Source organism: Cylas formicarius, unplaced genomic scaffold, assembly GCF_029955315.1.
Source record: "Cylas formicarius isolate icCylForm1 unplaced genomic scaffold, icCylForm1.1 PGA_scaffold_6__28_contigs__length_40554024, whole genome shotgun sequence".
Classification (NCBI taxonomy): Eukaryota; Metazoa; Arthropoda; class Insecta; order Coleoptera; family Brentidae; genus Cylas; species Cylas formicarius.
Genome location: NW_026844347.1, coordinates 28,614,354 through 28,630,199, shown reverse-complemented (window position 1 = coordinate 28,630,199; position 15,846 = coordinate 28,614,354). Strand labels below are relative to the sequence as shown.

Here is a 15,846-nt window from a genome sequence, read left to right as displayed (position 1 = left end):
AAGTTTACTGATTCATTTGACGTAATTTCAAAGACGCAATTTAAGGTCGTGTGAAACTAGTGAGTTATTTTTGATAAAATTTTGAAGGTCGGGTTTCGACAGACCTCGTGTTGTCAGATTTAAAATAAAAAATCCGTTCATATGTATGAAACATTGATGATATTAGAAAACTAGCAGTAGAGTCCGGATTAACATTTTGGAGGAGTTTTAGAGGTCACAAGAAAGAGTTTAGACGTGATTTAAATATGTAGACCTATAGAAATTAATAAAAATGTATTTAATTGATAAGTTAGGAAAGTACTATATTAATTCCCAAAATTTTAGTTGAAGAATTTTGCAAAAGGTATTAATTACTGAAAAGTATGAATGTCTAAAAATAAAGTCGTATTTATTATGTTTATTATAAGTTTAGTGTCACAAAGGGGCACAATATGCTAATGCGAATGACACCACAATTATGTCAATATATTAATTCGATAAACAATATGCCGATCCAACGAATTCAAATAAACTTGGTGAAATTTATTGCCACATTTGCCGCACTAAAATTCAAGCCGTGATAAAAGGAGTTCGCCGAAAATGATACAAATGTTCCAACACAAATAGTGATAACAACGACAGTTAAAATCAATAACCCGTTGATAACTGCTGGGATTCAGCCACGCGCCTTATTGGACGACAATCGCGTATAACTAAGAACTTTACACGCGCGCATGCGCATGAAAGAAAACGAATTTCTTAAATGTGACAAAAACAATTTTTGGTTACCCTTACTTTCGCTGCATTTTCTAGTGGATCATTTTGTAGGAGCGTTTTTATCCTTGAAAGCTTATAGTTAATTTATAATATAACATTATGTAAAATGTGTGGTAAACGGCATTGGAGACTCGGGTTTATTAAATTTTAAATTTTAATAAAGTTTAAAAATGATTTTTCTACTCCCTGTATGCCGTTTGCATAGTATGCTATACTACTTTACTACAACACGTTGGGTAAACTTGTTACGTCATTCCGTCGCTCCGCTCGTGCCAAATAAACTCGTTACTTGCATAATATACTATTTCTGTTTCGTGTTATAGAAAAGAACCCAAGTAAAGTGAGGTTAAGTCACCGCGCAAGGCTACCATAATCTTTGCCAGATACTAACGATTTAGAAATGATCACTATTATTTAGTTCCAATATGAACTTTCAACGTTTTACACTTAAAACACGCACCAACGCAATTACAAAGTGACGACATCAAGGTCGTGATGGAACGTTGTAGATATTAAGGGCTAATGTTTGTACCTCAAAAAACTCAAATTACTAGTACTAGACTTGACAAATTCTGGGCCAATAATATTGTTATAGACCTATGGGATCAGTGTAGGTAGACCCATCATAATCCGCATACGAACAAGATGCTACTCACCTATTTGAGCTTGACGGGTTGGTCTGTTTCAGATACGGATGTACCCGATTGGCGTTCGTGTCCAAAACTGATGATTGTGGACTGCCCTGTGCACCGTTGGCTCCTGGGGATAATTTGCCAGCTAACGCGTTCAAAGAGTGCAACATACTCATCGAAAGTTCACTCACGAAACTGACGTTGTAATCACCTGTACACGGCCGACGATCGTTCGTTCAGATAAGATAAAGCTACCTGTTATCAGCTGCTCATGACTCTTGCACGATGTTATAGTGTTCCTATCGAGGCTGCGTTACACACACACACATACGAACACAAATTAATATTTGTGAATTCTTCTCGCCGCGCCGCGATAAAGTTTGAACCCTATTTACCGAAAATTTGGATATTAAACTTTAGCTGCGTGGTTTGAATTTGTTTTCATTTTTATTTTCCGATTTAAAAATAGGCTTAACCATATCATATCCTAATATTCTCACCTCGATTTAAAAATGCTATTGCTATAAAAATGTTGGTAGAAAACCTTTTTAACAGTACGGAATATAAATATTTTACATTGTTTTCAATCTGAATAATCGACTTGGTTGCGAAAAATATATGATTACTAATATTTTTCAAATCAAATCACTCAGATCAAATTAGCTACAAATGGAAGAGAATGAAGAAGTTCAATATAAATTTTTAATGGGATATATAATAATTTCGAGAATTACAACCTATAATTTTGCGAATCAAATTCGTAGGCGAATCATGAATTAATACAAATCCAGACAAGGAAGTGAAAATTGGTTATAATTAAATTTTAGCCAAGAAATTCAATTTCATATCATAACTATAAGGTTTGTCGAGTTGAATTATATTAACATAACGTAACCATATCTTCACCATCCCTCAAACAACACAAAAATGTCTGAATATTTTTCAAAATGGTAATTGGACTTTGTTTCTTTAATGAAATAAAAATGTTATTGTGATAATTGATGCCACTTTTATTGTTCGCAATTGGGGAGATCAGGTTGATACCAGAAATCAGAATTTTTATAATTTTTGGTTACCCAACGCAACCAACATGAATTTCTCGTTTGCGAAGGCAACCTGAACTAAAAATAAATAAAACGAAAATCTCGAGTTAACGGTACGTGAAAAATAAGGTCATCAAACTTTATCGCTTCTTTCGACTCCCACGGCATACCTGTAACTTTGATTTACTTGGACTCGTTCGAATGTCAATATTTCTCGAGAATCAAACGCAGATTTTGTCTTATCGTATCCGGCACCATCCGCATCGTGTTGTATAAATAATGTCTGTTCTAGACTCGGTTCTAGACTTTTTGACAGAGAAAATCACACAGCTATGCAATGACAATATAATGGAGGATGGGTTTTAAAAACAGACTAAAAATACCACTACTATACGGAACAGGCCTGTAAAGCACAAAAACTTGTTATTGTCTGTTATTGTTTTTTTGTTTACAATGCGTAAAACTGTTTCGACGATCACATGTGTACTACTGGGCTGTGTTCCAATATTATATCCAATTCTGCGCCTTGCGACAAGCCTATATAGAATTCGAACCAAATAACACTACCGTATAAATCAAATTTGATTATCAAAATCTACATAGAATATGCAAAATTGCTAAGCTCAAGACATAATTTTAAAAAATTAAGGTGATCTACTCGTATACTGTCATAAGGTGACCAGTTTTTGTATAATTTCTTTTCAACATCTCAATTATTTGGACAGATAGAATTCGTAAATATAAAAAATCAAATGCGCAATACTGAAACCAAAATGCTTGGGGTATATCAAAATTAGGACTCTCCAAATTGAGTGCTATGTTCTAAAAAGGAAAATCGAATACACGTTGCATTCTTCTTCTCCTTCAAAGTTCGAGTTTTTCTAATCTTTCTGGCAAAGGCGGAAGTGTGTTTATCAAGGTTATAACATTGGAACACAACGCTGGCTTGAGCGGTTTCGACCACACTCGATTTAACATTAAGCAAGAGCCAAACAGAACGAGACTGGACGGTATTGTAAAAAAAGGCAGACAGAGCACACACGAGCACTGCGACAATAAAAATAGTTAAAATTAGGCAGCGTTGCCATCGACTCCGATTTTGCTTAGACCATTGAGAGGAACACACATTTATTAATGAGAAATTGCATTTTTTTTTAATTAAAGCATATTAACAGGTTTAAAGATCACTTATGGAGGAGACTATTTCTTATAGGTATTGAACAAAGCTAATAACTAACTAAAATGATGATGTGACATCTTATTTTGGCAATAAGAAGAGTTAATTTGCAATGTCACATATATGTCAGTGGTATTATAAAGAAGATTTTCAATTGCACGCTGTCTGAACCGATCTGAAGTCCTGAAAAAGCCGCAAAATCCGCGAATTTATTCAAAACCCAAAGTAGGAGAAATAAAGTTCCACATTTGATGCCCGAATTCGAATATTAGTTTTTGTCTGGAAGCTCTAATTTCAAAGTGAAATATAATTTGCACTATTCAATCTACAGATTAAGCAAAAAGAAACACCAATTAGGTTCTTCGGAAGCTTATTTCCCGTAGCATTCTTGGATACTATTGGGACACTCGTCTTTTCAACTCGAACAGTAATCTTTATCCTTTCCTGTGATTTTTATATCTCATTGAAGTCTTACACATAGGTTCCAACTAACAATTTCTAAATTCTGAAGAAAATGCTCTATGTCGCAGCGTATTTTAGCACCCAACGGGCGACCAGATCCTGTTTGGATGGGATATTTGCGATTGTACGTAGTTCTGCTGCACGATTCCTCTTAAAAAAAATGAACACCGAAAAGCTAATTGATTTAGTACGAGGGCGGAAATACTTATGGGATCACCGGAAACCAAATTATCACCATCGTAATTTACAAAAGTTCTTGTGGAATGAAGTTTCCCAAATAATTAATTTACCAGGTACGTAATTTGTTAACTTCTATTTATTTCTAATTTCTAAAAATTTAATTTTGAAGAAGTAGTAATTAGGAATAACGCAAAATATAAATCCCGATAAGACATTTTAACTATTCTATGTATCTAGTTGTTCGCAAGATCACAAATTCGCGTGTATCCGCATGGACTGGGAGAGTAGCTTAAGGTTATTTCTTTTTGCGTTTGCGCAAAAATATTTACAACTGCAACAAAACAAAAACAACAAAATTGTCCACCTGAAATTTTAGCCATGCTTAGAAGACTCATGTGTCCGTCCCTATGTATGGAAACTAGTTTCCATTCTCATCTAGAGCCATTACAAGCTAGTTCATTAGGCGTACTCTAGTATGCACCTAAAGAAAAATGGTTTTCTCTTGTATAGCAAATGGGACGTTAACATTGCTTTTTTCTACTCCCGTGTGTAAAATACCTAATTACCCACCGATCAAGCGTGCGGGAAGCGTCACTTTACCACGTCCATTTCGTTTCCCACGGATCCGAACCACTTCGGACATTTCCGGAATCGGATGTTTTCGGAGATATTACCGCACGGCTTTATTTATTAATTTATTAATTAATTTATTAATTTAACCAACCGGGCAATTAAATTTCTTTTTTCTACTCCCGTCTGTAAAATACCTAATTACCCACCGATCAAGCGTGCGGGAAGCGTCACTTTACCACGTCCATTTCGTTTCCCACGGATCCGAGCCACTTCGGACATTTCCGGAATTTTACCGCACGGGTTTGGGTGCAATCGGATGTTTTCGTAGATATTTCCCACCCGTTGAATTTTGACGTTTATCAATTCTGACAGTCATGGCAGTGAATGTATTCGTGTTGTTTTGAGAAAATGTTCCCCAAAAACAAACGCTCGTAGAAAAAGTATAGTATGCAACACGGTCGGTAAACGGCATTTGACTCACGAGTTTATTTGACACGAGCGGAGCGAGTGGTTTTTGTTGTCTCTGCACACAAAACAAAAATCGTTTGATTTTCTTCTATAAGATTTTTTCGTGATTTAATTGAACCGTTACATGATATTTATTATTTGCGACCATTGTGGTTAAAAAATATCTGTTGCCTTTTCTTTCTTTCTTCTGCCTTTCTCTCTCCAGTCGTAACGTTTTGACTTAAGACTTTGCAAGTTTTCTCTTGTTCATATTCGTTATTTGAGGCCAATGTGATTAAAAATAAGCCATTACACATGAAATTCCTGCTTTCAAAATTATTCATTTAGAAGAGAACTGCCAATTAAGAGAGTATCAGAGTCTCTCTGTCTCCAGTTGCAGCTCGAGTTCTAGCATCGTGACTCAATCATATCACGTGTCCGCTATATGCTTCTCTAGCCTCTATTGCTGTCATGACTACTACCATTGTAAGGTTTTCATAAATCTCTCTTTTCTTTTCTAATATCGAAGCATTATTCATATTTCCATTTCGTTTAGTGACCAATTAGATCGTTAGTTGATATTTGTTACTTGCGACTAATGTGGGTAAAAAAATATACTTTTAAAATTGTTCATTTAGAGCACTGCCAGTTAAGGAGGTCTATATCTCTTTCTTTCCAGTTATGGCTGCTAGCATCGTGATTCAGTCAGGTTACAAGCCTTCTCCGTGATGCTCTATCCTCCCGGGTACCCTCTCCTGTTCTCGTGATTTATGCCACTGACATATTTGTAAGACTTTGATCTATGAATCTAAGAGGAGGTCTGCCTCTTGGTTTTTAGTGTCTATTCTTCCTTGGATCACCATTTTCTCCATTCAATCCGTCACTATGACTTGGCCAGAAATTATAGGACTTTGATACAAGTAAATTTCAGAGTAAACTAAAATATTTTTCGCTAGCGCGTTAAAGGGAATGCACGTCGTATTTAATAAAACAAACAAAGAGAAGTCTTGCTGATTCGCTCGAGAGGGATGGAAAATATAGAGTCAACCGTAAGCGGCTTTTGTCAATGTAAAGCTGATTTTCTGGTACGGCAATGGTTAGCCGGTTTCATGAGCGCAGTCAAAGCTTTTGGCGGTTAATTTAATAGAAAGGAGCGGCGGCAGTTCAAAGATTTTATTTTTCGTCGTTTGCGAATATTTGGATATCGTCGTCGAGACGTTTAGGCGTTATAGGGTGTTTCTGTTTATATTTCATTCATTGTTTGTTCGCTACTTCAGTTAATAGAAATAAATAGTTTTTCAAGGTGGATATTAAAGTGTTTGCCGAATTATGGCGGACCCTTTCAACAAGCGCGAAGATTTATTTTAATATGACATTTACAAATGCGCACCATTTATAATTTACGGAATTCCGAAACAGCTTCTTTCTGAGACTACGTAGTTTTCTGAAAATGTTATAAGGTGAAAAATTGTTTCGTACATTTTTACACCCTTCTTACAAATCGTTCTTTAATTTATTAAAAAAACTATAAATACTGCTCGTCAAAAATGACAATTTTTTCTATTAATGGAAATCTTTGACTACTGCTGATTTTTTTAAAATACTTCATATTTTTATACATTTCATTTTTTTAAAATGATTTATTACCCCCTTAAAATTGCTGCAGTTATAAAATATTTGTTTTTAGCATATATAAAGAGAAAATATTAGTGTATTCTCAAATGCATATCTAATAAACATTTTAATGAATCACATCTAATAAATTTTAGAGTAATATAAGTAAAACTCATTAAAATTTTAAATAAGGCACTGCGCGTTCCATTTGAAAATTCATCAAATTTGCAAAATTGTATATTTGCTTTAAAATTTTGTTGACATTTTGAGGTAAAAACTTTAATAATTTCGTACTTACACTGTTTTTTTTTCTACTGTTATTATTTAAAAAAAAATAGATATAAAGGGTGGTATATATAGTAGATAGTATATAGACTTCTATTTTATAATATTTTCCTTTTCTGTTATCTGCTAAAATTGACAGCTTTATGTTTAATGAAATAATGTAAAGTAAGGTAAAGCTTCGCCTCAGGTCCTATGTTTGCGATTTAATTGTTCTTTCCTCTGTTTTTTATTTCCTTTAGTTATGTTGTATATACCCAAAAAGGATCGCGTAATTTCTTTTTTTTTCAAAGTATGCAAGTTTGGGGTAATAAGGCATGTGAGGCCCAAAATAATGTGTCCCCCTCATTCGAAGGTTATAAATAAAAGAGGAAGAGGCAGAAAATTATTTGAAGGTATTCGGAAGATTACCGCTTTACAAAATAGCTCACTAAGCGCAAAAGCGCAGAAAAGCGATAATTATGACAACCACCCAGGCAACTTATGATTGATCGAGCGTTAACTTCTGGATTTCGCTGCTCGAATCTTATCCAGATGTATTACGGTCGACTATTTCCGTCGTGTTTTATATTTATTTACAAGCGGCGGTCCGTATGCTATGCAAACGAGAACATTATGAAAAGACACTTTCAACATAAACGAAAGGCAAAATGCTACTCTTATAACATAACATGAAATAGCATATTATGCAACAAGTTTGACAAACGATATTTTAGTCACGTTTGTTTAGAAATATAAACGAAGTTTATGTCTACTGTACTTTTTCTACTACCATTAGTTTTTCGTTAGTTTTTGCATAACAGCAGGAACTCTTATTTTCTAAGAATACCATCAGTGTTTTAAATTTTTCCGAAAACAGCCGATCGCTCCTGGAAATGCTCGAAGTATCCTTCGACAGTATTTAATTAAGTTAAAGTTTTGAAATGACACTTTGTGTATTGCATAATTGGGTATTTTATAGCAAGGATTAGAAAAAAAATATTTTAAGGTGAAATTTCATCTTTCATTTCAAAATATTTTCAGGTTTTATGAATTAACCGGCGCTAATTCATAAAAGTTGACCTACCATCTGTCGCAATTGCTTATCCTTATACTAAATGCTTTTTGTTTACTAGTGCTACACGCTATAAAACTTGGGCGATCAAGTAGCAAATATGAATATTAGTAGGCCCTATAACTACCTAATTTTAGATGTATTGTTTTTTTTTAAAGTAATTAGTCAAATATAGTGATAGATATAGAATGGATGGTACTGGATGTTGCTTCGAGGTAATTCTTTAAGTATCCATAGTCATCGGTAGAAATGCACTTTTGCTGAAAGTAATATCATTACATGAATAAAATGAGTGCTGATATACGTGCGTTATCAACAAAGAAAATTTCTATTAGAAAAAACGGGATCCAAGGTGAATCATATACGAGTATATCGAGAAAAATATTTCGACCAATATGAAATTGGAAATAAACATAAAAATTTCTAATAATTTCGAGCTTGGTTTATGGTAACACCAAAAATCATCACCTCAAGCGCCGTTAAGTTACGCCATTATTAAAACTTGATGCAAAAGAACACTATTAGATTAAGAAATGCGCATACCGCCTGTGAAAAGTTTATTAAATTCAAAAATAATACTCTAAAATACGCAATTATACAGTGATCAAGCGTGTCACAGCTTCGTTAACCACTGTGGCCGGGCGTTTCGGACGTTTCCAGGACCTGGGAAACTGATTTTGACATTTCTTGGTTCTGATGGTCACGTCGAAGTCAAAAAGAAAGTCGTGGAAAAAGTTTAATAAGCAAAACTTTGATGAACTTATTCAGTTATTTAGATTAGTTGGTGTGTCAAAATAGCGTTTTCAAAGGTGAAAAATCAAAATTTGGTATTAGTTTGAATCCAATTTATAAAGGGCGCTTTCATATTTAATGATAAATTATTTTTTTGACACTTGTTTTACCCTACAGAGCTGAGACTGTGTTTCGAATTCGTACTAGGAAAAAGTCGTTCTTTCTGATTAAAAAACGAACTAGGTCGATATAGATATCGAATGCATTTGCGAGAATAACTAATATTACCGATTTGCGCATATCAGTTTGCTATTAATTTTTTTGTTAATAATTTTAATATCTGTACTCGTTTGGAAAATATTAAATTCTTTCGAAAATTGAATTTATTTTATTTTGATTTATAGTATCAACTCGTGTTACGTCGAATAAGTTTTGAGACACTCTCCATAAAAACTATGTCAAATTTTCGATTCCCTATTATGAAATATTTGAAATAACATTTCATAAGATTAAACTTACAAGAACAAAGACGAGCAGATCTCTCAAATCCGGCTCAAATGATTCACTTGAAGCAAAAAGACGATCAAAACATTGCGCATATAATATCTAGGTTTATCTGGATACGTAATCCGATTCAAATAATGGTCTACGCCAAAGGGTCTAAAATTAGTCGAGACTATTCACATATCGAGCCCGCAAATTTACATCATCCTCCGCATATTAGGCAACTAAACAGCGAACATTAATCCGAACTCCTAACCTAAAAACTAACGAACCCGGCACTCCGTGTTAATTACATTTCACAGGGGTCCTTTTGTAAACGAGTTTATTAGTCTTCTGATAAACCGTGTCAAATTTTTCGCCCAAGTAACCGTGTCCAAATTAAACGAAAGCATAATATAAATTCCACTTGATAAATGAACGTTGTCACCTTGCAGAAAGGACGCCTTCTAACGGAATGTATAAAGAGCTGAAATCTTTACCCATTCGCGTAGCCATTGAGTGCCCATATACAAACTCCTTTTCAAATTCGCCACCCTACACTCAAAGTCATAGATGAAAGGAGCAATTGAGTGAAATTTTTAGTAATTTTTAAGGGAAAATTGAGTTTAATTTAATATATTATTTTAACAGCAATCCTACATATTTCTTATAAAAGCGATACAAAATTAGTTGTCGCCCTTTTGCAATGGATGACATACCAAAGAACAGCAAGCGCTTTGAAGAAGCCAGTTTTATGTTTGGCGAAACGTCAAGGATACAATATCCAAATGAACGGGAAATCTGGAAGAAGTGTACTCTAAAATTTAGATATATATCATATCATACTGCTGGGTTTTTCAGAGCTTGATAATTCATTTATTCTGTACAAAAACTCCGGAGCTGCTGAAAACAACCTTTTCTACTTTCAGCTACAGTGCTACAGTGTGTTAAAAATTTTAACCAAAATTTAGCCAAAGGATGATGTATATTTACGCGTATTTTATGTGTATATTTAAAAGAGGAAAACACAACCATTCGGCTCCTAGAGAGGAGAAGGAGTACTAAAATCTCAAATCCGAGGAACCATCTAAACTCACCATGAAAGAGGTTCAATTGAATTGAATCTATGGGAGACAGGGAAAATGTGAATGAAGGTTAATTGCAGTCACAGATTGTTAAGATGACAGCCCAGATAATAAGAATCTAGACACCGAACCTTTCATAACCTGAAGTTGCCATTTTTGTGAGTATTTTCAGGACAGAATGTTTAGTTTGGTTAGTTTTAAAATCTCGAACAAATTACTAAATAAATATTTATTTACGGTTTATGATTCTCCGCGTTTGTATATGAAAAATCAGTGAATCCAAGGCGGAGAAAACCGTGCTTTTAATTAACCTCTCTCTAACATTCTTTCTGCCGTTTTCATAAATCCCGGAAAACTGAGGCTGTAAGGAAGAGCCGGTTAAAACTCAGTAAACTGAGGAAATTACCATCAGGCTACATAAAACGAAGTTATCTGCAATTTATCTTTGGTTTCGATTCGAATGGACGTAAAAATCTAAACTGAAAATTTAAGGAAAATAATTTCAACGGCGGTTTTGGTTAATTTTAGCGGCGATGCATGGGCGGACGTTTGCAGTAAAAGCTTTCGCGCTAATAAATGCCAAAATCCATTTCAAACACGGAATAATATCGAATGTTTATTAATTCCTCACAGTTATTTATTGTCAACAAGCGGCGCAATAAAATCTACAGTAATTGAATGAGTGCGTACTTACAGTGTATATTTTTTTGGAACTATTCTATATTACATTCAAACTTCAAGAAAACTTGTGTCTACTTTTAAACGGTTGCATTCTACACGTCGTGGTTTATACAGCCTTTTCTAAATTTATTTTATTTGATTATTTGATTCTATAAATTGTTTTTGTTTCCTCAGACATTTGTGGCATTTCAATTTATTTTAAATGTTATTCAAGGGAACTCCCTTGCACTGGATCTTTCAAAAACGTTATCGTTATTTCTACAGGGGAATATTAAAAAAAAGTTTGGTTAATAAACATGTGTCCCAAAAAGTCTTTTTTTAATTGCTTCTGAAACGGATTAAGATACCTAAATGAAATTTAGGCATATAAAATATACTGGCGACAAAAAATTTAACGTCAAAATAATTTACAATCATATCATACTACTTTCTGAAATAATCATTACTTAAAATAATTTACAGAAAAATGTTATGCAATATATCAATATATAGTGGACTAGTCGGTCAGTAAAGTCTCACTTATAATTTAAGTTTGCCACAGAAATTTTACATACCATTCGCATGAACTTTAGTGGTTTTTAGAGATTATATAGGACCAATTGTACCATTTTCAAATACCCATGTCTCATCAGTACAAACAAAACAAAATTGAAGGTTATTAATTAATTATTAATTAATAAATTACTTAATGATCAATTGTAAAAGTTAAAAAAACAACATAACAACAACAGAAATTTGGTTTATCCCGTTGATTGTAGTAATCCGACATTCTGTTATTTTTAATTTGTTAAATTGTGAGTTTTTAGTGACAGTCGCAGAAAAAGTATAGTATGCAACACGTTTAGTAATAGTATATTATGCAACAAGTGTGGTAAACGGCATCTGACTCACTAGTTTATTTGACACGAGCGGAGCGAGTGTTTAATTTACGAGTGGGTTAAAAAGTTTACCGAACGTGTTGCATACTATACTTTTTCTACGACCGTTTGGGTATATTTTCGCAAAACACGAATTCATTCACTGACATGACTGTCAGAATTGACAAACGTCAAAATTCAAAGCATGGGAAATATCTCCGAAAACATCCGATTGCTCCCAAAACCGTGCGGTAAAATCCCGGAAATATCCGAAATGGCTCGGAATCATGGGAAACGAAATTGACGTGGTAAAGTGACGCTTCCCGCACGCTAGATCGATGGGTAATTAGGTATTTTACAGACGACAGTAGAAAAACTCTTTATCTCACTCGATTATTAAGTACTCCGCTAGTGCCAAATAAACTCGTGGGTTAAATGCTTTTTATCTCAATTGTTGCATAATATACTATTTTCAACTCATTTCTGTAAAATACCTAATTATACACCAATCTATCATGCGGGGTCGCTTTACCACGTGAGTTTCTTCGCCCACGAATCCGAGCACCTGCGAACATTTCCGGGATATTACCGCAGGGATGTGGGAGCAATCGACTGTTTTCGGAGATTTTACTGCACCGATTTAATTTTGACGTTTGTCAGTTCTGACGGTCATACGAGTGAATGCATTTGCGTTGTTTTGCAAAAATGTATTCAAATACTAATAGTCGTAGAAAAAGTATAGTATGCAACACGTTTGCAAACTTTTTAAGTAACTCGTTTGTTAAACACTCGCTCGGTTGCGTTCCGCTCGTGCCAAATAAACTCGTGACTCAAATATACTATTATCAGTTCGCTCAGTATTAGTTGAGAAGATCTCAAATAACTCCAAAATCAGTTAGTTTTTTCATATTAAACAAAAGATATATATCACTTTTGTCACAGAAAAAATGTGGGTCAATATAAGTGACACGCGATCAAAGGTCGTTTATATTTCATTTAGGTGACTTAACTTGGGTATATTTTGCAGAACCAAACTAACATTTTTTAATATTATAGTTTCCCTGGAAATTAGTGGAATGTTTTTTTGAAACTCCCGATTTTGTACAAGCCGCATATTTCGACAACATAAATAGTGACGTTAATTTTAAAATGTATTGTCAAATGAGTGGCAAATGGATTATAATATAAAATGATCTGTAGCAAAATTTTACATTTATTTGACAATCCACTCGAAATTAAGGGCAATATCTACATCGTCACGCGTTATCTTAATTGGATATATGCCACTTTAGTAATAAATTTTGATGAACAAATGAGTTCGTTCTACCAATTATTTTACTCCGACAATATAAATAAAATATATATTTATACACGTAGGCTGTTAACCGAGTGACATTAATGTAATTGATATTGACATGCAGATATATTTTTTTATTTTTTAGTTATTTAAATTTTAAATTTAACATTCAAACAAATCCAGACTATATTGTCAAAATATGAAATCAATGTCATATGTCTTTTTGATAAAAATAATAAGAATAAAATAGCAAGCAAACGAAACTCATGTTGCATAACATTATATGTTAGCTCAGCTTAGCTGAGCGTAAGCATAAAGAATATTTCTTAAACTAAAAAAATAAGAAATCATGTACCCTCTATAAAAATATAGTTTGCGATTTCAGGATAAATTCAAATACTCTGTATATAGGTTAAAAAGGTAGAGCCTCTCCGTTTCTCAGTTTTTCAAAGTTTTAAGCGGAAAGTGAGTAACGACTATTAACGGATCCGCAGATAAGCGGAAGAACAGTAACTTCTTAAAATGTTTTTCTCGCGCAACAATGTCGGAAACGTATTCGCAGTCAGTCTCGCGCTAAATTTGATGCTCAGTAAAAGATTTAATAACTTCCAAGTGTATTTTCCTGTTCTGACAAAAGAAAACTTCGTCTTTAAGTTTTAATTTCGTCGGGCGGCGCGAAAAGTTTTCAAACGTGGATCATATTTGCTTCTTAAAATATAAATCCCAGAACAACTAGAAAAGTTTCCCCCGGATGAGGGTTTCAGCTGGATATCTCGCGAATTTCGAGACGAACGGAGTTTGAAAAGTTTTGAAGTGACAATTTTTCATATTATTTGGCTCGAATTTGTCGTAGAATTTTTGATTGTGTCCTTTAATAATCGATAGCTAAAAATTATCAAAAACGAAACAGTATTGCAATAGAAAAAAGTTATCAAACATGTTTTCTAGATTGTTTTATATATCTTTAAATTGATCTTATTTTAAAATAATTAAAGTATGCGGATTGAGTGTGTCCTAGTGATCAAGTCACTATATGCAAGGACCGCTAAAGTTTGATCCCTAATAACTTGATTAACAAAATAAAAATAAAGCCAAATTTTAGAAAAAAAAATCTTGAAAGTCAACATTTGTTGGACAAAATTTTTCAAATTCTGCTCTTTTTCCAAAGAAACTTACAACTGTATACTTTTGCATTTATTTTGTAGCGCAAACACAAATGCAAAACTTCCCAATAGTTTGATGCTCTTGCTGGGCTACAATATATGCTTACATATTCAAATAGGAAAGGCGAAACCAATCTGTTTCCTAAGCCCTACAGAAATCACTTTCGCGTTTTTACTATTAGGTGACCTTTTTTATATATTTATTGCAGCTGTTTACCATTAAGAATGTATACGTCTTTCTGATTTCCTCTAAGATTACCTATTATGTTTTCTATGTTTATTTCTCACAATAAGTTTTGAAAGAATATTATTTCACTTATTGTGTTGTGCGGTGATGTCTCATAAATGAAACTGTTATTTTTTAATTTACTTAAATGAACATTTGTTTGACCCTACAGGTTTTGACGCGTTATATTGTGCACTGTCATAATTCAAACTTCATAATTCGTCCGAACATGACACGCCTGAACAATCTGAGTCTGCCTTTATTCGAAACTATTTAAAGAAAATGTGAATATGGAGAAACAGAAAAAAACGCACACCGTTGAAGAATATGTGCTGATATTGATATCATAGCTCGCTTTTCAAATATTTGAAATTTTTGGCCGACACTTTTTTGTAACTTTCCACATATTACAAACATATTAATTTATAAAAGGATTATTCAATTAACGTATTTGTTTTTAGGAAACTTTAGTTATAATAGTAGAATGTTCTCAGTATCTTAAAGACTAGTTTGATTTTTATATTTGCTTTTTGTATTCAAAAAGGAAGTAGAGGTGCCTTAAGATTTGAAAAATATTGCTTATAAAAGTAAGTTAATACTATTAAAAGAACCACAGTTCACAAAAAAAAACTAATGGATCTAAGTACTGATTTTAAAGTCATTAAATATCAATTTTTTTCAGTAATATTCGAGGATTGTGAAAAAATTTGAATTCTAGTCAAGAGTAAAGTACTTTTAAATTTGACAATTACCACAAATGTTATCAGAAAAAGTTGACAAACATACTAATAACAATAATTAACGTATTTATTGTTAGGAAATTTTAGTTATAATGGTAGAAAGTCCTCAGAATCTTAAAAACTAGTTTGTTTTGTATATTTGCTTTTTTGTATCCAAAAAGGAAGTAGAGGTGCGTTAAAAATTGACATATATTTTAAACGCACAAAAGGGTTTAAAGGATAATATATTTCCTTCGTTATCGAAAACATTTTTTTAAAAACCTACCAGAAACGTGGTTAGGTTCGTAAATTTATGTCATCGAAGACGCAAACAATACCAATCTATGGGTATTTTTATTTACTAATCTAATTTTTAGTTAAAT

At 33.3% G+C, this 15,846-nt stretch overlaps 1 protein-coding gene across 10 annotated transcripts in view; it reads right to left on the bottom strand.

Annotated features, from left to right (window-relative positions):
• LOC132702748 (CUGBP Elav-like family member 1) overlaps positions 1-15,846 on the bottom strand; it is a 339,946-nt gene that overhangs the window by 260,042 nt on the left and 64,058 nt on the right. For 3 of the 10 annotated variants that reach the window (XM_060671472.1, XM_060671476.1, XM_060671477.1), the window contains exons 2-3: positions 2,602-2,736; positions 1,413-1,696 (exon numbers count right to left, since the gene is read on the bottom strand). The exons of 1 other annotated variant lie outside the window; for it this stretch is intronic. In XM_060671472.1, coding sequence (XP_060527455.1) covers positions 1,413-1,564 — 152 coding nt within the window. In that variant the 5' untranslated portion in view covers positions 1,565-1,696; positions 2,602-2,736. Of the gene's footprint in view, positions 1-1,412; positions 1,697-2,601; positions 2,957-15,846 lie in introns of those variants that run through there. 6 more of the 10 variants (XM_060671473.1, XM_060671471.1, XM_060671475.1 and 3 more) reach the window with 5 other exon arrangements.